This window comes from Vombatus ursinus, unplaced genomic scaffold (genome assembly GCF_900497805.2).
Source record: "Vombatus ursinus unplaced genomic scaffold, bare-nosed wombat genome assembly UNPS02014802.1, whole genome shotgun sequence".
Lineage (NCBI taxonomy): Eukaryota > Metazoa > Chordata > Mammalia > Diprotodontia > Vombatidae > Vombatus > Vombatus ursinus.
Genome location: NW_020954580.1, coordinates 28,713,116 through 28,740,779, shown reverse-complemented (window position 1 = coordinate 28,740,779; position 27,664 = coordinate 28,713,116). Strand labels below are relative to the sequence as shown.

The following is a 27,664-nucleotide window of genomic DNA, read 5'->3' as shown; positions in this document are numbered from 1 at the left end:
TATCCTAGATGGAAAAGGAAATCATTGGAGCTTCTTAAGAAGAGGACTAGCTCGGTCAGGACTATATTTTAGAAATACCAACATGACAACTGTGTAGAAAAATGGATTGCAGAGGGGAGAGACTGGGGTTAAAGAGAACTATTAGGATGCTTGGAGAAGGAAATGGCAAATGCCTCCAGTATCTTTGCCAAGCAAACCCCAAATGGGGTCATGAAGAGTTGGTCAAGATTGAAACAATGAAACAACAACAAGAAGATCTTCTTAGAAGCCTGCTAAAATAATTCAGGTTAGAGGGGATGAGGGTCTGAATGAGGGTACTTATGGTGCTGGAGAAAAGTTGATGGATCTCAGTGAGATGCGGTGGTAAAATTAAAACTTGGTGACTGATTGGACATAAAGGGTAAAAGAAAGTGAAGAGTCAAGGGTCACTCCGAGGTCAGAAACCTAGGTGAATCAGAAGAATGGTGGTCAAAGGTATGGAATTTCAGAATAGGAAAAGATTTTGGTGAGAGAAAAGTAAATTCTATTTTGGACGTGTTGGACATCCAGTTAGAAATGTATAATAGGTACTTGATGATGGCAAGATTGGAGCTCAGAAGATACATAAAAGCTAGATATATGAATCTGAGAGTTATCTGTGTATTCTTGAATGTATGAGAGATAATGAGGTCACTGAGAAAGGATATGTACGTGTCTGTGTATATGTGCACACATATATATGTATGTGTATATATCTATGCATGTAGAGAGACAGAGAGGGGTAGAAAGGAGAGAGAGAAAATGGCCCAGGACAAAGCCTCGAGGGATGTCGATGGTTAGAATGTGGGATATAACATTAACCATCCAGCAAAGGAGATTCCAAAAAATCAACCAGACAGGTAAGAAGAGAGAAAGAAGTGCCTCAAAAACCTAGAGAGGAGAGAATCAGGAAGTGAGGACAGACAACAGGGTCAAAGGCTTTAGAGACGTCAAGACAGATGAAGACTGAGAAAAGGTCAACAGATTTAGCAACTAAGAGATCACTGAAATTTGGAGGGAGCAGTTTCAATTAAGTGGTGAGGTTAATAAACCAGAACAGGTTAGGAAAATAAATAGGGGAGAAAGTAGAGACGATGAGTGAAAATAACTTTCTTAAACCTAGTTGTGAAAGGTAAGAGAGATATAGTATTATAGGTTGAGGGTTAAATGAAGGGTTTTTGTTTGTTTGTTTGTTTTTTAAGGATTAGGTGAATCATGTGCACATTTGTGGGTATCATGGAAGTGTGTGTGTGTGTGTGTGTGTGTGTGTGTGTGTGTGTTTAAACTATATCCTACTATATATACAGTGTCTTATGAAAAGCAGAATGCAGTTTTTATTTAAGAATGGATCTTTAAGACCCTGACTTCTGGGCCTTGACTTGTTTCCAGCAGGCCGTAGACCAAGCATCTATAAATTTCAATTTTGTAAAAGTTCCTCTCTCTTTTCCATGCCTCTGATCAGGACAGTATCTTCTTGAATGGATGCTTCAATAACTACACTTAGAGCTTTAAATTTATTAACCAAGCTGGTTTCCAACTTTTTTTTTCTTGTCCACTCAGTTTTACCTCAGTTGCCTCCATTTTCCTGTCAAGCTCCAAATGGTGTAATGAACACATTTCTTTTTTTTCTCTTTTTTTCTCTCTCTCTTTTCTCCTTTCTCCATTTAAAACAAAATACCTAAGGCCAGTAGGGTAGTTAAAGAATTGTAATTATATCAGAATATATCAATAATGTGATCCAAATGTAAGATGTAACTGATACTGTGATTTTGAGTGATTTTGTTAAATCCTCAATTTATAAGTAAGTACCATGTGCCGTTAGAGGTACCTCTAGTGGTACCTCTAGTGGTATAGGGGATAATGAGCTGAACCCACAGTCAGTTAGCTCTTCTGAAAGGCATTAGCTACATGACCCTGGGCAAATCACTTAACCTCTCAGTGCTCCAAGCAGCTTTCTATCAATCAAAACTACTTATTAAGCACCTACTATGTGTTAGGCATTGTGCTAAGTGCTAGAGATATTAAAAAAAAAAAGGCAAAAAATAGTCCCTGCTCTCAAGAAGCTCCTTTATCTCAATGAAATCAGAGATCCAGGCAAAAAATACAAAGTAAATATACTTTTTCATATGTGATGGGTCAAGGCTCACTGACTTCATCCAAAATTAATGGTGTGGAAGAAGGGCATTATTCAGAAATAGTAGGAAAAAAAACAACCCCTGTCATTCCTTTATTCGTCAATGGTCCAAAAACCCTTATGAAAAACATATAGGCCAGACCCAAGCTTTAATAAAGGTTTATGACTAAGCTGGGAGAGATTAATAAACAAAACACCTTCCAGTCAAAGATGGTGAAATCAAAAATAGTATCTTTCTATGATGAGACACACTCACTCATCTCATGAGTTCCTTCTTCAGCTTGGGCTGACTACTTAACAATATCCCTCTTGGCTCTCTAAGAATAGATCTGCTAATACCTGACTGACTCCATGACACAGTCTTTCGGGGTAGGAGGCAAATGAAAGTGATGGGTCAGGGATTCTTTCATGGGCATAAAGTTTCACATGGATTTGGAGATTTGGCATTTCCTAACGTCAATAAAAGACAGCAGCACACTAGGAGAAGGCAGCTAGTTTATGAGTGACAGATGTAAATCCTGTATCTAAAAATGAGTGATAGATAGCCTAATGAGCTACCACCAGGAGATGTGTACCCCTTAGGCAATGAGCCTTTAGTCCCTTGCTGCATACTCTAGTTACCAAGCATTTGTCTGCTACTTGGTCAAAAGACCAGGCAGGAATTCGTGTCAGCCTGTGCTCCAGAGCACATAAAGCTAAAAATGACAAAGCAGCTTCAGGCCTGGAAGCCTCTTGTCCAGAGTCACCGGACAAGGTATTAGTGAGAAATAGGGAATGACAGCAGGCCGTAGACTGAGCTGAAGTATAAGAAGAGAGCCAGGGAAAGTGGGGACTTTGAGCTATTGAAGGGTCCCAGGGCTCAGGATTCCAGAAACCAAATCCTTTAAAATTCCAGGTAGATTCTGAATGCCATACTTCTTGGGCATAGAGCCTTATTTTGGTCATCTGGATGGCAAAGTCTTCATGAATCTTATCTACCTTGTCCCCACATCATTGCTATGAAGTGAGGATGGGGGAGATATTTTGATGTCCATTTTAGAAATGGGTAAACTGAGCAACAGAGAGCTTATGATAATTCTAAATATACCATTTCATCAATATTAGGGAATATTCTAGTTAGCTAACAGCCTGTTTTTTCTTTCTCCTTCTAAACTACTATACTGATTTTCCCAATCTATTCCATCTCTTGGTATATAAGAAATACAAATCAAATGATAACCTTTTCAATGGGCCATGGTAAGTACTTGTTGATAGAAGAATTGGACACATACAGATCAACTAAAAATCTATATTCTCCTTCATGTTCTTGGCAGATGAATTGAGAATAAAAAAAGGAGTCCTGCTTGGCTTTTCAGATTTATGGAGAAACTCCCTGGTTACTATCAAAATGTCCTTTGCATCTGTGTCTATGCTTCTGAGTTACTTAGAGACAAGAAGAATTGAGTGGATCGTATTAAAAGATAAGGCCTCAGGAGGATCTACTTTGCCTTGAATAAATGAAATGGGGTCTGGATCTGGATTACTAAGTAACATCTGTTGGGCACCAATACCATGCTCAGTGATATTTTCCAGAAGCAGAGACTAAGCTATTCAGAGTTGTTGTTATTCTGGTCATGTCCTAAGCAGGCTGCAAAATTAGACAGATTTCTTACCTGGAAAATTGACATGCTACTTAAGAGAAATGTCACAAAAAAACCTCCAAAACAAAAAACTTACATGTTCAAACGAGAACTTCTCCTGTACTCCTTCTAGGTCTGCCCTATAAAGAGTTAGGTTAAGAACTGTAGCTTTATTTTACCTTGTCTCATGTATATAAGCACATTAATACAACCTTCATTGGGGGAAAAAAGAATTTGCCTTATTTGCCTGAAGTAGCTCTTACAGAACTAGGACCAATCAAGGTATTCAAAGCCAGAAGGGGCCTTATAACTCTTCCAACCCAAAATCCATGTTTGGATTAGATATCTACAGCTAAGCCAATGAAACAGACTAGGAGAGTTAGGTAAAGAAAATATTGTAAGGATCTCACAGCTGAAGAGTAGTTAGAAATCAGAGTGTATGACACAGATGTTTGAGGTAAATAAATATTACAGAAGAATTCATTCTCAAACTAAGGTCCTTTGCCTCCAAAACCAATATTCTTTCAACTTTTCTCACTTGAATCTAGACTTTTAAAATATGGTATCTAACAGTTAACAAGACTGAGACATGAAGATAGTGATTTTCTTAGAAGAGAAACAATCTAAAACATATAATAAACCAAAAGATGACCATCCCTAAAAAGTCTAATACCAAAGCCAAAACAAGAGGGAAACATTGACACATAAAGTTAAAAAAAAAAAATTTACCAGATAGCGAGAACATGGTATCAGAAAGGACTTCTATGATGCCCACCCCTAAGACTAAGTGCATGAAAGTACTTAATGAATTTGATTTAAAGATGAAAGGGAATTATCAAAAGAAATTAAAATCCCTCCTAGTTATATGTATGTACCAGAAGCTTTACTTTTGATCAATATCAGGGGCTCTGGCATTCTGTACTGTGGCTCTGGTAAACCTGGATGCTTTATGGGGCAAGGAATTAACCACAGACTGACCCTCTTCCTGGAATCCTTTTGTTTATGGCAGCTATAACAACCTATTTTTAGTCATATATCACTGTCCTTCTCTGCCTGGCTCTCTTGCCATCTTTTAGTTACAGAATTCAAGGCAGGTCTGTGTTGTGTTATCTGGTAAATAGTGAGGTCAAACAGATTCTATCCTCTCAGTTTTCATTTTCCATAACTGCATAACACCCCATTTCTTCTCTAGCCAGAAACCTTCCTAAAGGGCTCCCTTTCTGTTTTAGTAAGCAGCTCTCTTATTGTATCTGATTTCAAATCCCCCTGTCTGGGAAAAGAAAACCAGAGAGGCTTTCAAGCCAGCATCTTAGATTAGGCAAACATGTATCTTTATTTTTTGACCCAATCAAGTCTCTACATAAGCTCCTTCACTCTATTAAACACAAGAAATAGACCTAATCATCTTGCTTGATATGTAGAAAGACAACCCTTTGACTACAGATTAGATAGATACATGGAACAGGTTAATAGGATTATCGATTTAGACCTGGAAGTAATGTTAGAGGTTATTCAGTCCAACCTCTTAATTTTACAAATGGGGAAACTGAGGCCTAAAGGGAGGTTGCTCCTTGCCCAGGATCACACAGATAGTAAGTAGCTCAGCTGATATTTGAACTCAGGTCCTCTAACTCTGAATCCAGAGCTTTTTGTCTGATCTTAATAGATCTTAATTATTTATTATAATACATAATTATAATTATTATAATATCTTGATAATCTTAATTCTGTAGCAAATACTCTGAATTCCAGGGAGTTAGAACAGATGCTTAAATATTTCTTTGGTAGTTAAAAAAAAAATTACCATGGTGGGAAAATCCCTTAAATGAGAATAAAATCTATCTATCTTTCAGTGAAAGCTATAGCTGCCATTCCATGGAATATAATTTTACAAAAAAAGGACAATCCTCCTGAAAAAAAAAAAGAAAGAAAACTATCATGGTTCTAGATATGGGGGGAGAGAAAGAGAGAGAGGGAGTAAGAGAAAGAAAAAAAGGGAAAGGGGGAGGGGGGAGAGAGAGAGAGAGAGAGAGAGAGAGAGAGAGAGAGAGAGACAAGACCTTTCAAATCAATATGTTCTTTCAAAAGAGGCTGAAGTTCAGCAGACAAAAGGCAGGGCCACTGACAGATAAAATATAAGTATACTTCCAATAGAATCTCTTCCCTGGTGTTCTCTGACCACTTTCTGTTACTTCTCATCCATCTAAGATTCAGAACACTCTCTCTGCCTTCTCCCAATACAGGATGTCAGCATTACCTGATTCATCTACTCTCATTTTTTTATTAGGGGTGTCAGTACTCTCATCATCAGACATTTCCATCTCCTCCTCACGCCGGATCCCCATGAGTTGTTCACTGTGAGCATTTCGGAGCTCCTAGAAACAAAAAAAGAGCAGCTTTTTAGAATGAAAGAAAATGAGACAACACCCATTCTCTCAACAATCCTTCTGCTGTACCCTGGTTGTCTTAAAGTAACAAATCTACATCAATATAGAAACAGAAATTGCCTCCTCCTACTTTTCCTCATCTAGAAGGAAGTTCTATAGTGTTTTCCTTCCCTGGGACTATTATGATGTTAAATTTTAAAATATGAAATAGAGACAAAGAGAACATATATGTCCTCCTTTAGTGATTATCACTGCTGACTTTTCAGGGCAATATATTAATGGGTGTTAAACAGAAATACTATTTTAAATCAAGATGTTATTTTTTTTTTCTTGCATTCACTCCCTATGTTATCTTTTTTATAGGTGTTCTGCCCAATTTACATATGAAGAAAAAAGGACCATACCAATCTGACAAGTTTTTATAGTTCACAAAATATTGTCAGAATTCATTAAGGATCCACTACTTCCAGTATGCTCTTATTGAGTTTTAAGTAGTTGTATGGTTTTTAATAATAATAACAGCTTTGTAAAACAAAATTCTGCTACAAAAGAGCCCAGGGCTATTCTAAAAAATGGGCATTGGGTTACTCTGATGTTCTCTCATTCTCCTGTCTCTGTCCTGGACCTATGAAAAAAAAAGGGTACTCAAAAATTTGGCAATACAGTAATCTGGTTCTAAGGAAATTCTTAGGGCTAAGTGTATCCTCTTGAAATATCCAATGTCTGAGGGAATAAGAAGGGCACATTCAGAAAGGGAGGACCCCATAAGATTGAATATCCATTCAGGACCTGCACAAAGCCCTATTCTTTTGTTTTCTTTCAAGGAGAGACAGGAGGGTAGGTGATGTCTCCTTTTTTTCTCCCCTCCTAATTTCACCATATGGGTTTGGGTTTTGGGTTTTTGGGGTTTTTTTTTTGTATATTTGCACCTAAGCTCTTAACACATCTTGCTCTCTCTCTTCCGCTTCCTCTTTCTCCCTCTCCCTCCTTCATTAATTTTGTAATAGTATTGATAACCTTTGTTTTGACACAACAGACACCTCTGAAGAAACACCCAAACAAACCTTCCTCTAAAGTCCATTCCTAAAAACACTATTGATTGTTAACAGAGAGGAGGGGGCCTGTTCTTTCACTCTGATCATATGGCATGATCATGGATCATGATTATCTGAGCACAGTTTTGTATACTGTTCCTTTCTCTCCCTAACTTTCTGTAAGTCTTCCCATGTTTCTCTGAATCCTTCCTATTTGAAATTACTTCCTTTTGAAGCATATCATTCAATGAGACAGAGAAAGGCCTATTCTGCCCTAAATCTTGCTGCCAGGTGTTGAACAAGGGATGTTACACCATGATTAGGCTGGTGCTTTATAAGTGGCAGACAGCTAATTTTTCTATTGACAAAGGGCCCAATTCCCAAAAAGGTAGCTTAAAAATATTTGAAACAAGGAAAAGTCAGGTGGAAAGAATAAATGGCACAGAAAGGGCCAGTTGTTTATTCCCCACAATTAATGATAAAGAGTCATACAGTAGCTGTTGCTGTTGCTGTGGGAGGTGGAGAGGGAATAAGAAATGGAAAAAAAAAACCCACAAAAAAACCTGAGGGTGTTTCCACAGGGTGCCTCCGGTTCAGCAGTAAATCACTAGTACATTCTAATAAGTCTGTAAAGGTGTTGCAGATAATTAACAGATGCTGTACATGGAGAGGCTGAAAAATCAAGCCAATTATCAAGCTCGTACGCAACTGAGAAATTATACACAATGTAAGTTGCAAACTGGTATTTAATCAATTAAATGGCACGCAGGGAAAAAAAATCAAAGGTAATTTCTAATTCTGTTTCATAACGTACAGCAAATGGGAGTGGGTGGGAAGGGTTGGGATATCACAAAGGCGCTTTAAAAGATGGGACATGGGCATGATCCAGGGCTGAAGAGCATTCAATAGGCAATTTTTCTACCTTTCTTTAAAACTCAGCCAATTTCCTAAGACAGCCATAGGTCTTTGTGCCCTCCCCTCTGGAGCCATCAGGGTTTTGTTGGAGGTTGGGGTTCAGAGGGGGCATAAGGGGAGAGGAAGGAAGGAAAAGTGCACTTAAACAAATCAGCACACAGGGAACAATCAGAAAAAAAAAAGACGTAAGACAACATCTGTTTCTAGCTGACATTCTCAAGCTAGTGACAGGAGTTGAAAAAGGGGGTCATTCAGCACCTCCTTGCTCTTCCATTTAAAAAAAAATCTTGTTCTGTTTCTAGAGGAAGGGAAATAATCTAGTTACTTTTAAGTCCAAAAAATATTTCTATGGATTCCCATTTGATCTTTTATAATCCTGCATCTGTTTATTTTACCATACGTGGCTACTGGGCCCCTCCTGAAAAGCAGTGTGTGAGGTCTGAATTCAAGATGTCTATTCAGGAGAATCTCCTATATTTCTCTAGTTTCTGGAAGATCAAAGAGGAAATCCCATCTTCATCCTCCCCATAATCCAATACAGAGGAACACAGTTTTGTCAGCCACCACCTTCTAAAGTATTTGTGAAGTAAAAAAAAAAAAAGAAAGAAAAGAAAAAAAAAGTCCTTCTTAACAATAAACTGCAGTAGCATTTTAAGTGTCCCATTATGGTGAAGTCATTTGGTATTCCCCATAATAACAGTGATAATAAAGAATTCATTTGGTATTCATGTGGATGTTACATCTAGTGCCATTGGTATTCAACTGTAATTTAGCATTAGTTAATGGGCACTTAAAATGCTACCCAAATAATTTATATCATAGCACTCTGTTGTTTCTCAAACTACACTTTAAAAAAAATTGTGCTCCAAAATCATTAAATAAGTACACCTTACCTTCTAAAAGTTTTGATTTTGAAACGGGGAAAAATCATTTTGAGAACCGTAATATTAACATGCTGTGCTAGGAATGGAGAAGCATCTGGATGAATTTTGTTTTTCTTGTTAAGATAAAAGAAAGAAACAAAGACAAACAGTGTACTTACTTTTTTTTTTTTAAAGTACAGGCTCATAGTGTACACTACTACATGGCTGAATTAAACATGGAAACTGAAAGACCAATGACTAGAAACACATGTGCTGCTGCTCAGGTGATAGAGGTGGTATCTCAGGGCTTCCATCTCTTTCCCCTGGTGTTTAAAATACTCCCACAAGCATAGGTGCTTGTAGGGGGCGTAAGGGATAAGTGAGGGGGGCGGATTCTTTTAGCCTGGTCAGTCCCTTTGGATTTCTCCCAGAGATATGTGTGTTTAACAGAAGTGACTAATAAGTAAAGAAGATGTAGATGGAAAGACATACTTGCCATCTTTGGGCTCTGACAAAATCATAAACCTCCATCACTAGAGAGAGCACTTAAAATGACCAAAAAAACAAACAAAAATGTCCACACACGGTGCAAATATGAAAACTTATATCTTAATTTAAAATACTTTGGTGAACAGAGGTTCTTGCTTGATTTCCAAACTAATTACTAGCAGAAAGGTCAAAAACTATAATAACATTTCTTTTTCATAGAAGAAAATCACTCTGTTCTCCAAGTGCTAATTCAGCCGTTTTTCTGGATATGGAACATATCTTTGCTGGCTTTGGAGCAGATGATGAGATTGCACAATGATGAGTGAATTGCCTTGCCCGCTGTAACTAGCAAGGGGTAGATGCAGAAGGTCACAGCCTGGCTGCAGCCACACTATTCTGGGCCAATCCAGCTGTGTGATGGTGGTTAAAACAGAATAATAAAATCACCAACCTCAGAATGCTTTCGCCAAATGTCTATGTTCTTGCGCTGAGCTTTCGAGAAATGGTCCCAAGCTTTTTGTCTGGCAGAAGCGTTGAAAACGGCCACAATCTGCTCAACTTTGGTGAACAAGGAAGTCAAACAAGACAAGTAATTTATGTTGTGATCACTATAGTGAAGCAAAGCAAAGACACTAGGAGTCTATGGATGATGTCATTATTGAGACAACATCATCCATAGCCATCCAATCACGTGTCTTTTGTACTTACATTTTATCAAGGTTGGGGATGTCTCCCTTCAAGTTTGTCTCCATAACTTTAGTCTACACCAATTTTAAATGTGACCTGAACACTTCATGGGCAGCTACTTCTAAGTACCTTTAGCTATCATTTTAAGATGTGAATGCCTTATCTATCCATCCATCTGTCCTCACTTCGAGATTTGTAATGTCTAGGGTGGGAGCTGGAAGTTGAGAAAGGGAGAGGAGCTGCTGAATGAGAAGGCAGACATCTCTGAATTCCTAGATGCCATGACCTCAGGGTGCCAATGGCATAATTCTGAAAGAGTCATAACTTAGGTGGATTTAGTTGGGCTAATTAGTTTTTAAGCACCTCCTTTCTCATTCACAATTTCCTTTTTTACTCCCCAGTTCTCTATTGATGCCCCATCGTGGTGCTCTCAAATGCATCCAACCCAAAGATCCTATTGAAAAAATTAGAGCCAATACCTCTTCTTCAAGGTTCCCCAGCTGGCTCACCCAACTCATCGCATTGGCATGCAGATTTCATTTACATACCTTCTGAGCCCTCCATAGTTCATCAGGGCTATATACCATTGGCTATTATTCCATTATCACTTTCATAAAGCTCCCCTCCCTCTGGCTCCCAAACCACTTTAAGTTCTAACTTTGTCTCCTTGACTTCATTTAGCACCTGTGTGGCTTCCAGGCATGGTGCAATTGGAAAGATAAATATCGAGTATCTGTTAACTACACTATCCAGAGAGAAGACTGAGCCATTAGTATTATGTGCTAGGGATTAGGGCCAGCCAAATGCATGTTTTAAAAACTATTGGTTTTTATCAGCAAAGAGAAACTGAAGATTTTTTTTTTTTAAGAATTAAAGGGACACAGAATTAACCATTTGAATTAAAAATTAAAAGGATTCGTGTGGTCCCTGAATCGAGGTGCACATCTGAACTTTTTAATGATTAATTGTGAAGACATAGCTTATTATCTTCCTGTTGGAGTTAAAACCTACCATAAATCTTTACTAGGTAATTTCAAAGGCTCTATTCAAAAAATAAGTAAAAGAATACATTTGTAAAAAGACAAGATGTTAACAAGATTTCTGACATTCTGGCAAAATGTCATGTGCCAAGAATGTCTACAATGATACAATAATCCTCAAAGGAGGGACCAGAAGAAATAATGATCACAACAAAATTCCACAAATTTAAAAAAGAGAGAGAAAACATATAAAATGTTCAAATAAACATTAGGTAGAATGGGATGGAAAATGGGGGGGATGTCATTCATACGACACAATTTTTAACTTGTTCCTTCATTCAACTATTATTTCAGAATATTGAGATTATTCTTATAGAAGCTTTCATATTTACTGTGGGTTTTTTTTCCTGCCTCTATGTAAAAGAATCTCAACGCCCAATCTTCTCATTTATCAAATCTTATCATCATGTCAAGTGATGCATTAACTTAACTCAATTTTAATGGGACAATTTGTCATCAATTCAGGTCTATGTTTCCCTCAGGGCCCCCTATGGTGCTAGACATGACCCCTCTTTTGCCTCTCTCCCTCTCACTACACCCGACTGCAGGCACGTATGCCACGGCAGTCGTGGCAGATTGCTTTAAGTGCAGTCTTCTGTGACCAATGAAAGCTTCCCTCACCAAGAAGGAAACAGAATTCTGTAGGTAGGTGTGGAGGGAAATGCCTCGTGGAAGGAAGGACTAGTGACTTATATGCAATTTTGATTCTGTCCTGGGTCATGTTCATTCCTATGTTTGGGCTCTTCCCTTCCTGGGTGGTGTATTTGGGCCATGCTGAATATACATTTTACAGCTGCTAAAGAACACAGTATTTGGTATGTGAGTCAGTCATTCAACAAGCATTTACTATGTTCCAGGAACTAAGCTAAGCTCTGGAGATACAAAGAAAGGCAAATAACAATAACAACAATAATAACAAAATCAAAAAAAAACAAACAAAAACAAAAACAAACAATTCATGCCCTCAAGGAACTCACAGTCTAAAGGTAGGGTGGAAAGAGACCTAGCTTAGCCCTGGGTTTGAGTTCTGGTTTGGCCACTTACCAGTTAGTTATGTGACCTCTGGAAAATCATTTTATCTCAGCCTTACTTTACCTCATTTTATAAAATTAGGTGGTCTCAATTACTCTCTAACTCTAAAATTCCATTCCATTCAAGACACATTTATTTAGCACCTCGTGTATATAGAGCTGTGTGCTAAAGAAGATATAAAGTTTAGATAAAATTAGGTTTCATGGAGGTCATAGCTTTGCTTTGCAGACAGATGTTAAATGTGATTTTTAAAAAGTGACTGGTCCTATGTTTTCAAAACCACAGATGTTTATGATTTAGGGAGGGATAAATACACATTGTAAAGGAATAGTGTCCTGTCAACGTAGCCGTGCAAAGGGTCTAAAAAGCATAGACTTGGCATAGATTTCACCCTGGAGGAGCTGTGTTACACCCCATCTCCCCTATGCGTTGTTAAATGATGACTAGTCTTAGGGAGTAGACAGAACTAAGGTGCTGTCTTGCCAACAAAACTCAAGAATTCCTAGGGATATCCTCCCAAGCTGATTTGAGTTTTCAAAAATAACATAATGGTGGAAGGATTTTAAAAGATCCATGCACACTTAGAGATGTTGGGTTACCCTTCTATTTTATGGCAGAGAGTGGATAATAGAAGGGTCACAGAAAGGGAAATATTGTTATTGCAATCAGGAAGAAAGGCGATGGAGTTGTGTGGACAGGAAAGCAACAGCTGCTACCAAGAGTCCTGACAGTCAGTTAGTAAACATTTATTAAGGACCTACTATGGATATGTAGGTGGTACAGGGGAAGAAGTGCCAGGCCTAGAATCAGGAAGACCTGAGTTCAAATCTGGCCTCAGACACTTACTAGCTGCATCACCCTGGGCATGTCACTTGACTCTGTTTGCCTCAGTTTCCTCATCTGTAAAATGAGCTGAAGAAGGACATGGCAAACCATCCCAGTATCTTTGCCAAGAAAACCCCAAGGACGGTACTGGTATGCTATGGTCCACAGGGTCATGAAAAGTCAGACATGACTGAGGAACTCAACAACAATAACAACAACAACTTGCACATAGTAGGTATTTAATAGATGCTTACTGACTGAATAACTGATTTTATAGATGAGGAAAATGAGGCCCTGAGAAAGTAAGTCTTTGTCAAGTTCATATGTGTGAGAAAGGTGGGACTTCACCCCAGGCTTTCTGTCTTAGTGTTAAGGTTAAATACATTTACTTTTCATTCCTAGCCATACAGGAAATGGATAAACTAATCCATCCAAATTATTAAATCCTTTCACAAAAATATCATATTCCTCTCATGGAATTCTGTAGAATAAGGATGGGACTGTGGCTGATAACAATGGTCTCTGATTTGGTCTTCATAAGCAGATGTTCCCAGATGTTTTGTTTGGAATGCTTATATAGCACAATTTAACTGTTATACAGAGAGGTCAGACAGATCCAGTGTAAATGATTGGATTCTATAATGGGAAAAAATTACTGCTAAAATTCGAGAGTTCTTTCTGCATGATAAAATGTTCACTATGGAGTCTTTCAGATGAGTGTAGTTTAATTGTAACTTCAACAGCAAAGCACTTCTCTGGTAGATACTCATGTTTCAGTAGACCTTCAAATGTGATAATATCCCAAAGCATCCGGCTTGATCATAACCCACCTGCTGCTACAAATGGGCTGGGGAAAGGTGGAGAATTCTCTCAAAAATCCATTGGCAATTACTATATTGGGATTGTACATCAGTGTGTTGAGAATTCGTCAAAGTCTGCCCTCAGGAAAGAATGTTGTAGATGCCATTGTTTAAAGTGAGTGAAATAAAGGTCAGAATGTAAATTTATATGTATATGCATATATGTATATATATATAATACATATATATACGTTTACATAGATATAAAACACACATATATCTATATTATGTCTATATTTCAAAAGATCTTTTTGGTTCAATGGATAGATTGTTGGGCCTGGAGTCAGGAAGACTTGAATTCAAATCCAGCTATGTGACCCTGGGCAAGTCACTTAACATCTGTTTGGGTCAGTTTCCTCAATTATAAAATGGGGATAATACCTTGATGTGAGGATCAAATGATGGAATGGATCTGCAAAGAGCTTAGCACAGTGCCTGGCACATGGTAGGACCTCTATAAGTATTATTATTATTATTATCATTGTTATTTTTGATATAGTCAGTATAAAAGCTGCCTCCACTGACATATCAAGCAGCCTCATCTCTGCCGCAGTAGAAAGTTTGTTAGCTGCTACGGCCAAAAGACCTCTTCATCTGGTGAGAAGACTCTCTGAGATAAGCAAAACTGGTCTTCAGATGGCAGACGCCTAGTCTATCACTGGGGCCATATTGAAAACATTTCCATTTTTGGTGGGTTCTGCTATAGCTGAGATTCCATTGGCATTGACTCTAAGAACCCAAGGTCACCTCTCTACCATCATGAGGCACCAGAGTCAGACTTTAATGGATGCCATGCATAAATATATACATCATAGGCTGGAAAGGACATCAGAGGCTATCTGGATTAATCTCCTCATTTTACAAGAGGGAACTGAGACTGTGGGAGGTTAAGTGTTAAGTGACTCACCCAAGGTCACACAGTAAGGCAGTAAGCATCAGAGGCATTAGAAACCAGGTCCTCTGACTCAGAGCCAGTGTGCTTTCCACTACACACACACACACACACACACACACACACACTTGTTTGTGTATATATACATGCATATATACACACCAGCCTAGAAATGTATATACACATATGCAAATATATGTATACGTGTGTGTTGTATGCATAAATATGACATAACATAGTACAGTGGACTATAGTATATATATTCATATAATATATATATAATATGTATATATAGTAGAATATATATTATATCTGTGTGTATATATGGGAATGAGAGAGACAAAGTAACAAAAAATGGGAAAATAGGAAGGAAAACTAAATCATTTAACTACATGCTTCCAATAGCCTAAATTATTATAAGTGAAAAAAGGCAAAAATGACCAGACAAGTATATATTTACTCATGGCTTATATAAAGGCATGGCTAGTTAGTTCAGTTATAACACTGGGTTAGCAAATCCTATTCCTGGGTTCATTCTCTACGTAGGTTCCAGATTTCTTTCTATTTCTTCGCCCCAAGTCATAGGATGGCTTAGAGAGCCAGTCCTGGAGCTGGGAAGACCTCTGATGCACACTGGATGTGCCTGTCAGTCAATAAGTGTTCATTTATTGACTGACTACATGAGTCAGTAAATAATCATTTATCAAGCACCTACTACATGCTAGGTACTGTATCAAGCTCTGGGGATATGAAGAAAGGCAAAAAACCAAAAGAATTCTCTCTAAAAAAATTCACCATCTAGTGGAAGGAGATAATATGCAAACAACTACGAACAAACAAGATACAGATGAGATAAATTGCAGATAATCAAGAGAGGGAAAGCACTGGAATTACAGGGAATTTAGTTTAGTCATTTTCAGTTGTGTCTGACTCTTTGTGACCTCTTTTGGGAGCTTTCTTGGCAAAGATACTGGAAGGGTTTGCCATTTCCTTCTCCAGTTTCCTTCTCCATTTCCTTCTACACATGAGGAAACTGAGTCAAACTTTGTTAAGTGGCTTGCTCAAGATTACAGCTAGTAAGTGTCTGAGTCAGCATTTGAACTTAGGTCCTCCTGACTCCAAGCCCAGCACTTTATCCACTGTGCCACCTAGCTGCCCATGGCTTTCTGTAGCAGATAGGATTTTAGCTGGTACTTGAAGAAAACTAGGGAAGCCAGCAGGAGGGAAAGTGTTACAGGTGTGGGGAAGAGCCAGAAAAAAATGCCTGGAACTGAGAAATGGAATGTCATGTTCATGGAAAAGCCCTGAGGCCAGTGTCACTGCAAGTATTGGGGGTGGAGTATAAACTCTAAGAAAACTAGAAAGGTGTGGCTGGGTGGGTAGGGCAGCTTAGGAAGGATTTTGAATACCAGAAAATTTTATATTTGGTCTTGGAGGTGAGAGGGGTGACATGGGCAAACCCATGCTTTGGGGAGATCACTCTGACAGCTGAGTGGAGGATCAACCATGTGGCCACGGTCAAGTAGGCATCTGTCAAAAACTTTAGGTTGTAGAAAGAATGCCACCCTGCATTGGTAGAAGGACTTGCCTCACCTGGGTAAATGATATTTGAGAGGCAGTGTGGTACAGAGATAGAAGAGATGGGTTCAGAGTAAGGAAAATTCATGTTCACCTCCCACCTCTGATACATACTGGCTGGGTGACCCCGAGCAGACCCCTCTCACATGCCAAGGAAATTCTTCCAGATTTTAAGAGGCACAACTGGAAATTCCCTATAGCAATGAAATCATAATCACCCTCCCCTTTAAAAATATCTACTACTGATAAAACCTGACCCCTGGTTAAGTTCTCTTCTGAGAGCGACCCTCTGAGGTGTCCGTTATGTCCCGATATCAATACGACAGCCAGAGAAGGAGAATGTATCCTTAGAATGGATGCTGGGGCACGTTGTTATGGGCACAAATCTGGGTGGTCATCAATGTTTTTGTCAGTATTTAGAGCTTGATGGACCTTTAAAGATTGTCTAGTTCAATGTTCTTGATTTCCAAATGAGGAAACAGGCTCAAAAAGGTCATAGAGACCACAAATAGGTAAACAGAGATTGGGCACCACTAGGTCAGACCAATCAATCTGTGGTTTGAGATATTGTGGGAGGTATACAGGATCATGGATCTGGAACTGGAAAGACCCTTATAGGTTATCTAAGAATACCTAGCACAATGCCTGGCACATAGTAGGTGTTTAATAAATATTTATTAACCAATGAATTAATATAACCTTTTCTTCTACAGGTGAAGAAACTCATGCCCAGAGAAGTAAGCGTTCCTGAAAGACTGGGATTTGGAGTAACAGGCCCAGCTGCAAGGCAAAGGGGTCAAACTTTGCAAAAAGCTGGGACTCACATTCTATAGACCCTTGCTTTCCTCCTCTCCCATGCCCTCAAGTACCTTCTAGGCCCCAGCCTTAGCTAAATAACTTAATCCATTCAGTGGATAATATCCTTAATCCGTTCAGCCCTCCAAATATCGGGAGAACTGGATTAAATCTTTACAAGCAGGAGGCCTGTCTTAACAAAGTACCTTCATTTTTGTTTTTAATACCATCAGTGCTTAGAGTTAGAGACTCAACCCTGCAGGGTTCAGAAGGGATTTTTCTTTGAGAGATAAAAATTTCCGAATTCCCCAGGAACAGCTCTTAAGAGCTTGTCAGACACAAGAAACAAATGAACTAAATTAGAATCCACCTGAGGTTTTCTAGTGTTTGTTGTGGTTGTTATTATTTTTTTGTTTTGTTTTGTTTTGAAGTCAGATAGCTGAGGGAAGGAGAGAGAAGGACAAAGAGGCCAGCCATGGGAGCAGAGGATTTTAGATGGAGTGATAGGATGGATACAAAGGAGTCCTCTTGGAATAATTAAAATGAAGAAAAGGAGTAAGTGGTTCCACTCTCAGAGGACAGTCAGAAGAATGTGTGAAAGTCAAGAGGAGGGGTCTAAGCAGTTTGACATCATGTTACTGAAAGCCTCTGCAAAGAGAGTCTCAGACAAAACTTAAGTGCAGTCTGGCCCTGGGTTCTGAGAATACCGGAGACTGCCAATCAGTCTGGCAGGCTGCCCGGTAAACAAGGAATTAAAGTAGTCAAACTTTGGCATTATGTATGGATAGATGAGAATTTCAAGGTCAGCTTGGGAGGGCAAGAGGCACTGTGGCATTATCTTGAGAGGGTAAAAAGAAGAGTCTGGTGACATTTGTATCTATTACAACCTTGTTAAACCCGAGGCCCAAACATGGCCCAATGTCAGATATACTTCTGATGTTGCTGGCAGTGTCTTATACTATAATTCAGGCATGAGGAGGTTGGATATTTGGCTCACTCTGGGAGTAGGAAGGGTAGAGGAGAAAGAATGAATACTGAGGCCAGAGCCCTAAGGCCATCCCTTCTCTGCTGCTAGGGCACGTACATTTGATGCTCCCAACGTCCAAGAGTGGAAAATATGAGGGGGAGAGTGTTAAGTTCCACAGAGTCTTTGCCAAGTTTGTCCTGATATCAGGAGTTCTTTCATTAGGGTTATCTCCTAATATGTGTGTGTGAGTGTGTATATTCATAACATATATACACACATATTTGAATAAAGGTACAGATGTGTTCATAGTGTGCACATATGCACATCGTGTTACATGCACCACGTGGGCACACAAACGCACACGTGTAGGTATTCACATGTATCGTGTGTACATGCACGCATGTGTGCAAATATATGCAGATGTGTCTATGTATTCATATATGTATGTGTGTAAATATGCACACATACACATATGAATATATAGGTATATATAAATACATATGAAGATACACACATATACATAAAAACCTTAGTCCAGTTTCTTACACTAATGAAATTACATTCTAGATCTCTATCCCTTTTCTCCCTCTACTCCCCTCCACCACCCCCAACTAAAAAAATGTCCAGACCATTATTCTGGGCACCAGGAATAAAAAGATAAAAAAAAAATGAAACAATCCATGCCTTCAAGGAATTTAAAATCTAATAGAAGTGACACAAATAAGTAAGATAAAAGGGATAATATGATTAGTGCAATAATAAAGGGCATAGATGTCATGCCCTAAGGGTCTCACTGACTGTTCTGGGACAGTCCTGTTCTGTCTCCAGAGATTTTGGCTCTTCAAGGGTTTTAGAGAGCTTTGCCATTGACTGTGTGATCATGGGGAAGGGACCACCTCTACTTTTCTTTCTTCCTAAAATGAAGCAGGGTGGGTGATAGGGCTAAAGGAGGCTGGACCAGACTTCTTCACCATCTCTTCCAGGTTAATGGTTCTATGATTAACATCTCCCTATGTTGCCCTATTACCTTCAAACCTAGAAATCTTGAAACACTCTGCCTCATTCATGGTCATCCTTTTTTCAAAATGGTATTCTCCCTTAAGTTCTCTTTTATCTCGAATGTGAGGATTTTTCTTGCTTTTTGAGCTTCACAAAGAATCAAGAATGCATCATTTTCTTTCTAATGTGACTGCAATGACACTATTGTTCCAATGTATTTCTTAGAGCCTATTTCCTTCAGTCCACTTTCGGCAGGAGAATGGAGCAGAATAACTTGGCCTTTGGAATCAGGAGATGCCTGTGTTCCATTTCTACCAACAGTAGTTGTTAGCTATGAGATCATGAAAAGGTCAATTAAAACTCTGAATTTCTTCTGGTATGTCATTCACCTGTAGTACCTACTTCAAAGGGTTGTAATGTGAGATCAAGACATCACAGATCTGGGAAGGGCTTCTAGTGCAATAGCTTCATGGGTGCGAGGAGGCGAGGGCTGGGCCTGGAATCAGGAAGACCCAAGTTCAAATTCCACCTCAGACGCTGACTAACTGTGACTCTGGGCAAGTCAATCAATCCCCATGTATACCTCAGTATCCTCAACTGTAAAATGGGGATTATAATAGCACCTAGATCACAAAGTTGTTGTGAGGATTAAATGAGATATCTATAAAACACAATGCCTAACACACAGTAGAGACTTGCAAATACTTATTCCCCTTCCTACTTTTCCTCTCATTTGGTAGATGATGCCTAAAGAGCTTAAAGGCCAAATTCCACTGTACCACACTGCCTCTTTGTGATAATATCTGTAAAGCACTTTGCAAACTTTTTGTTTGTTTTGTTATTCAATCTTTTCAGTCTGACTCTTCATGACCCCATTTGGGGTTTGTTGGCAAAGAATCTGGAGTGGTTTGCCATTTCCTTCTCCAGCTCATTTTACAAATGAGAAAACTGAGGCAAACAGTTAACCGGTTAAGTGACTTGCCCAGGGTCACAGAGCTAGTAAGTATCTGAGGCCACATTTGAACTCACATCTTCCTGTGTCCAGGACTGGCTCTCTATCCACTGTGCTACCTAGCTGCCCACTTTGCAAACTTTAAAGGCACTATATAAATGTTAATTATTATGAACATCATCACCATTATTGTTACTATTGTTATTATTCTAGTTAACATCCTTTTTAATCCTTTTACACAATCAAGCAACTATGAGGCTGACAGTTTTTAGTGCCCAGAACTGAATATTTCTTACTTTAATTGCTTTGTTTTACTGGACATTTCTTCTGGTAAATCTTGGAATCGAGTAGGCTAGTGAATAGGTAAGTTTCTCTATCCCTTCCTACCACTGCACTTACTTACTTACTTATTCATTCATTCATTTATTTTAGTGAGGCAATTGGAGTTAAGTGACTTGCCCAGAGTCACACAGCTAGAAAGTATTATGTGTCTAAGGCCGGATTTGAACTCAGGTCCTCCTGACTCCAGGGATGGTGCTCTATCCACTGTGCCACCTAGCTGCCCCTCCACTGCCTTTTTAGAGTGGCTTTAAAATGCTAATATTATAGTGGCATGACTTCGCTGAGAATGTGCATTCAGGAGCAGGGCCTTAAAAGTCTACATCAAATAAGGCTGTAGGTACTCCATATACAGGCAAACTTTCGGCATCCAAACAATCTTGACTGCTAACACCGAGAAATGGAAACGTTTGCCTTCATATCACTGTATTGAAGGGTTTCTATCTTGTTGTTTTGTTTTAAGAATTATTTTAACCAGACATTGTTGCTCTGAGAGCAAAAGGGAATTTTTTTTTGGGGGGGGAAGCCTCCAGCTTTTGAAATGATCAGCAAATACTAGTCATGGAGGATACTTTTGTGGAGAAAGAAAGATTCTGCGGAGCTGCTACAACAGTTATATGGGGACTTTCCTCTGTGGATGAGCTATATAGATGATAGCCACAAATGTCGAAAAAACATTTTAACACTTCATAAAATTCTCTTTGGACAGCAGAGCACAGGAGCCAAATTTCCCTTGGTGGGAATAAAAATGTTTATCCGCAACGTTCCTAAGAGATAACTGATTTCAAAGAGTGCTCCACATTCAGAAGAAATGTGGAAGAGGCCACAAATCTGGCTGAAGGGGATAACAGCATACCCATGGATATCTCAAACACCTCACATTTCACTCTCCAGTTTTCCACATCCCTGCACCCTTTTATGTGGTAACTTCAAAAAGCAAGGAGAGGTAGCTCATGGAGAAAATGATCTAGGAATTTCACTGTTCTCCATTGAGGATAATTTTGGCCCTGATTTTTCTCAATTGCATGTTGCCAAACTCAAATCCTCGGAACTGAAATGTGACTTTAACCTGCAATGCCTTATTTAAAACAGATCAGAGAAAATGTATGGAAAAACATCTAGTTTGCTGGATACACTATCCATTGATCTCACCGAAGCATTTGATAACTATGCAGATTGATCTGTGGTAAATACTAGCAAAAACCAGATTCTACATGCTGTAGCAAGCTATAGTGTGTTAAAGCTAAAAGAATAGAGTCATCCCCCACTACCCTGATTTTACAAATATTTTGTGTCAAAAATAGCCCTGAGGTTAATGGTGGCACCAATCACCCAAACTGGGTATCTGGGAAAAGAGTTTGGGGGTTGGAAATGATTACTGATATGCTTGATGATGACCTTGAATTAAGGGTCATCATCTTACAAACCACTTTATGAATGTGATGTAATACTTCCAAATAAACAAAATATGTCAATGGATTTGTAATCTCAGTGATGGGGGTTCTTTCTCCAATGATTCCAATCACCAACTGTCCTTGTCTGCAACTCTTGTCCGTGAGCTGGTTTAAGTTTGCTGTCCATCAGTCGTCAAAAATTCGTCTCATATGACTAATATATCTTCTTTTTCATGAGAATGTTTCTTTGATGAAATCCTGTACACCACTTCTCCTTCCCATGTCCTAATTTGTAATATGTTGCAGCCAGTCACATCTACCATGTGCCTTTTGACCACCATTTACATGGTCAATTTAAATTCTATGGAGCTTGTAGTATTCCATGACTCACAGCCATACAACAAAAATGGAGAATATTGTTATTAAAAATAGAGGATTTTATTTCAGGGAGAATCTTGGGGCCATTTTGTGGATAATGGGCATTCTTCTTCCATTTATTGTTTTCATTGTAGAAAGAGAAGTCAAATTCTCTTCAGTGATTATGGATCTCTTTTAGAAGTCTCTGCAGTATCCTGGTTTTTGATGCAATTCATTACAATGCCAACTACAAAAACGAGAATCTGAAGTACCTCAATGTTGTTGTTCAGTTGTTCAGCCATGTCTGACTCTTGGTAACCCTCGTGGAACATAGCATATCAGGCCCCTCTATCCTTCACTATCTCTAGAAGTCTAGGAGGTTCTCACTATCTAGAGTAAATTCTGCCTTGACTTGGACTCCGTGACGGGTCATGTCTATGACCGCGGCAAAGACCTTCACTGAGTATACATCTCTCTGTTTTCTGCAGCGCTGGATGATAATGATCAGAGGTTGGTCAAACAACATTGTCTCTGTTGCTCATTTTTTCAAGAAATCTACCTACTCTATGTATATGTGATATTAAAAATATAAAAGATGGTTTAGCCATCCAATTACTTTTCCCATCTTTGTTTTTTTTTTTTTTCAGTGTCACCTACTTCCTCTTAAGCACATGTGATGGTTGTGTTACAGCTTAAATGTAGTGATTCCATTGTCCTTAGTGGGGAGAAGAGTTAGTTATAAATAATCTTTGCAGATCTTTTCCATCTTTTATGTTTGTTGGCCTTCTTCCAGTTTCATCCTTAAACGTCCTCAGAATTACTTCGCCTAGTGGCATCTTTCACCACACTTTCTTTAAACTGGTTTTTCCTTCTAATTTTTATTTATGAAGTGTTTCTGCTAATAATCTTCCAACACCATTCCTTGTAGGATTTTACAAATTAATTTACCTTCTCAGCTGGTGTTGCCCTTGGTTACTACATATCTCCACCACAGAAGTAACTCATGTTTGCTAACTAAGGTGGTTTTCCAACTCCGAGGTACCACCTCACATTTATAAGACTGGCTAATATGACAAAAATGGAAAATGATGGATATTGGAGGGGATGTGGGAAAACTAGGACACTAATTCACACTCTTGGTGGAGTTGTGAACTGATCCAACCACTCTGGAGAACAATGGGGAACTATGCCCAAAAGGCTATAAAACTGTGCATACTCTTTGATCCAGCAATACCACTGTTAGGACTATATCCCAAAGACATCAAAAAAAGGGGAAAGGACCTATAGATACAAAAATATTTATAGTAGCTCTTTTTGTGGTGGCTAAGAATTAGAAATTGAAGGGATGCCCATCAACTGGGGAACAGTTAAACAAGCTGTGGCATATGATTGTAATGGAATACTATTGTGCTATAAGAAATGACAAGCAGGATAATTTCAGAAAAACCTGGAAAGACTTAGATGAACTGATGCAAAGTGAAGTTAACAGAACCAGGAGAATATTATCCATAGTAACAGCAATATTGTTCGATGAAGAACTGTGAATGACTCAGCTATTCTCAGCAATACAATGATCCAAAAAAATCCCAAAGGACTAATGACAAAGCATACTACCTGCCTCCAGAGAAAGAACTGATATGGTTTGAATACAGACTGAATCATGATATTTTTCACTTTCTTTCTTTTTCTTTTATTCAAGTCTTCTTGTACAAAATGACTAATATGGAAATGTTTTACATAACTGCACATGTATAACCAACATTTGATTGCTTACCAACTCAGGGAGGGGGGTGGGGAAGGAGAGAGGGATAGAATTTGGAACTCAAAATTTAAAAACAAATTTAATAAGTGTTTTAACATGTAATTAGAGAAAAATAAAATATATTAAAAAAACTAAGTTGTTTTTTAGTCTTTTTTGGTCTCATAATAATTGATTTATGTTACTCAAAATTTGTATGAAATGATGATCATTGTTGATATCCTTTTCCACATGCATTTTCAGTGCCAATAACTTGTTTCAATAATTTAGTTTGGAGTTCTTAATTGCACACCATACATTCTAGCTTTGTATCAATTTTGCCCCTTGTTCTTACAAGCCAGTTGTTTATCTGTACACAGACAGATGATTCAGAAATTACTCCCATGATCAGTAGCAAGTCATTAATTGCTTATAAAATTTAATCAGTTTCACTTTTTTGGATGTTGTTGGCAGTTACCACATAAAATGTCTTTTGATTCATTTCAGAAAGTATTCATGATTTTTAGTCATGAGGCTTATGTGTAGTCTACAAATCTTGGTCTCTCTCATTCTCTATTTCTGAATCATATTTTCCAAAATATCTTCACCATTTTCAACTGTTCCCACCTTTGCATTGAAGTTACTGAGTATCAATGAATATGTAAATTTACTTTGGAAGGTCTTATAGAATTTCTGTTCTTCTTTGTCCTCAACAACAGATGCTGATGCATGAAATATAATTATTTATTTGGTGCATCAGAAAGAATGAGGGACTTGAAGGTCTTGGTCATTGGTTCTCATCTTAATTCTGCTATTTGCTACCCATATAACTAAGGGAAGACCACTTAATGTTTATGCTTTTTGGTTTCTTCATCTATAAGGGAATTGTTTTAGGTAACTTTAAAGGCTCCTTTTGGCTCTAAATTTATAATTTATGATTTTCATGGTGTTCTTTTTGCAAATATTTATTATACCCTTTAAAATATAAGATGACAAAATGTCTTATGAAATGATGTTTCTTACTGACCTTGGGTGTAAATAAAATCAACTCCACCAAGTCCTTTCTTTGCCTCTCAAAGGAGAACCCATGAGGCATCCTTCCCTTGAGTTATTTTTCCCTTTCCTTTTTGTTTATAGTGAGTATGCATCCAATTTAATTTTTCCAATAACATAACTATTCACTGGCCATTGGACAAACATCTTATGTTGAGAGTACTAAAAATTAAGTTGATCTTTATAGATGGTTGAAAAAACTGTGTGAATTTTAGTCCCCTTGGTCCTTTTTTCTGGTACAATCTGGCACAGTCATGGCAGAAACAGAGAGGCCTGGCTGGACTCAGGTCCATCTTTCATTTTCCTTTGTTTCTTTCCATGGGCAAATATTTCAATAACAAGGAACCAGTCCACTGGCAATTGTCCTTTGAAAGCAGACACAGTAGTACTGCTGCATAGAATCCTGGGTCACATCTATGTCAGGATGAATATACTATGATAATAATAATAATTATTGTAACAACAAAAACTCGCATTTATAAAGTATTGTAAGGTATATAAAGTGCTTTCCTCACAACTTTCTTATTAGGTAAGTAGTCTTAAGTATCGCTCTCCCAATTTTACAGATGAGGAAACAAAAGCTCTTAAAAGTTGAGTAATTTGCCCATCATTATACAAGTAGTAAATATCTGAGATCTGACTCCAACCCAAGTCTTCCTGATTTTATGTGCAGCACTCTATCCACCACACAATGGTGCCTCTTATGCTGATAGTACCAATATCCAGTCAGTGGTAATGGTGAATCTCTCCAATGCCTGGAACACAAGAAGTATTCTACACTTTTCTCAACCTGGACTAGGTAACCCCTAAGATATCATCAATCTTGATCCATTGATCCCTTTTTTTTTTTTTTTTGGCCAGGCAATCGGGGTTAAGTGACTTACCAAAGGTCACACAGTTAGTAAATGTCAAGTGTCTGAGGCTGGATCATCGATCCCTCTTAACCTGGTATAGGATGACCGCTATCCTCCATGGTAGGAAAGGGAGGGAGATCTTTTTGTAGTGGTGTCAAACGCCCTTTAACTGCCTTCGGTGCTACAAACACAGTCAAAAGCCCTCAACATGGGTCATATTCAACTTTTTGCACATTTAACATGGATACAGGATTATGACCTTACTCTGCTTTGGCCCAGCTTGTTTAGGGGTTCGGTGGGTTCACAAATCACACTTATGCAAACTCAGTCTTGATACATAAACAGAGATGATGTTGCTGTTGTTGTTGTTTAGTTGTTTTCAGTTGTGCCCTGACTTGTCATGACCCCATTTGGGTTTCCTTGGCAAAGATACTCCAGCGTTTTGCTAATTCCATTCTTCAGCTCATTTTTATAGAGGATGAACTGAGGCAAACAGTGTTAAGTGACTTGTCCTAGAACACACAGCTAATAAGTATCTGAGGCTGGATTTGAACTCATGAAGAAGAGTCTTCCAGATTCCAAGCTGAGTGCACTATCCACTGTACCACCTAGCTGCACGGCACAGCTCCCAGAAAACACTGTGGAAGTAGGACCATGCCCATACGTAGATGTAATAGACAGGTTCCCTTAAGTTATATGGTTTGAACTGAGGGTCAAGGAAAAATAACTTAAACTGCATGTAAAATTCAGGAGGAACATTTAACAATAACAACATTAATTAACGTCCTAGTATATTAGTTGCTATTTGAAATTTTTGTCTCAGGTTTGAATGTAGAGTTCAGTGGCAGGCTTATCAAATCTGGAAATGGTATGCAGTTGGGAGGGGTAATTAACATACTGGATGACATCATCATGATCCCAAAACCTCATAATATACTCGGCAAGATAAGATATGATGTAAAGTCTATGCTTAGGTTCAAGAAATCAATTTCACAAGTTCAAGATAAGAAAACAAAACAAAACAAAACTAGAGTTTTTATTTGACTGAAAGCTCAAGATGGGTCAGTAGTGTTACGTAATAACCAAAAAATTCAACTGGAAAACGATCTCAACAAACTAGAACAATATACCAAATCTTTTAATTTATTTACTTAGCTGTTAATTTAGTCAGTCACCTGAAGTACCATGTTTTGTTCTGACTATAACATTCTAGAAAGCACTCTGACAAGATGGAGAACATCTAGAGGAGGGTAACCTAGGAAAGTGGGTGTACTGGACACCATGGTGCTTGGAGATCAAATTATAGAACTGGGGACATTTAGCTTAGAGAAGAGAAAATTCAAGGTGGTGATCTTAGTTATCTTGAATTATATGTAGACCTCCCATGCAGAAGAGTATTTAGACTTGTTCTTGGTCCCAAAGGGAACCACACAGTGTATAGAAGTTGAAAGGGGGCAAATACTGGTGAACTGTAAGGAAAAAAAACCCTCCTAATTATTAGTGATTATTTGTTGAATACAACTATGTTGTGTTTATAAAGCATAAACACAGTACATATTCTTAAACCAACATTCTTCTAATTTCTGTTCTTCTTCTTTCCTATATGCTTTTCAGCCCCTCAGCAATCCTGACTCTCTTTTCTCATACCATGAAACATGTTGGGAAAGAACCAGAGTGGGAATATCATGGATTGTTTAAATTTTCATAGGTCTCTGAGTATTGTAACAAGATGTGCACATTAATAATTCAATGCAGTGGCACATGCTTCCAGAACTTTAGAAACAATTCCTATCTGAGCTATGAAATGACAGGCTACACTCAAAACAAAACCGAGATTTGGAAT

The 27,664-nt window shown here is 38.4% G+C and overlaps 1 protein-coding gene across 7 annotated transcripts in view; it reads right to left on the bottom strand.

The window, feature by feature from the left end:
• ENOX1 (ecto-NOX disulfide-thiol exchanger 1) overlaps window positions 1-27,664 on the bottom strand; it is a 548,229-nt gene that overhangs the window by 124,495 nt on the left and 396,070 nt on the right. For 6 of the 7 annotated variants that reach the window (XM_027873687.1, XM_027873693.1, XM_027873689.1 and 3 more), the window contains 2 exons: window positions 9,911-10,017; window positions 6,029-6,146 (listed from right to left, as the gene is read on the bottom strand). The exons of the other annotated variant lie outside the window; for it this stretch is intronic. In XM_027873687.1, the coding sequence (XP_027729488.1) occupies window positions 6,029-6,146; window positions 9,911-10,017 (225 nt within the window). The remainder of the gene's footprint in view (window positions 1-6,028; window positions 6,147-9,910; window positions 10,018-27,664) is intronic. 7 annotated transcript variants of the gene reach the window in all.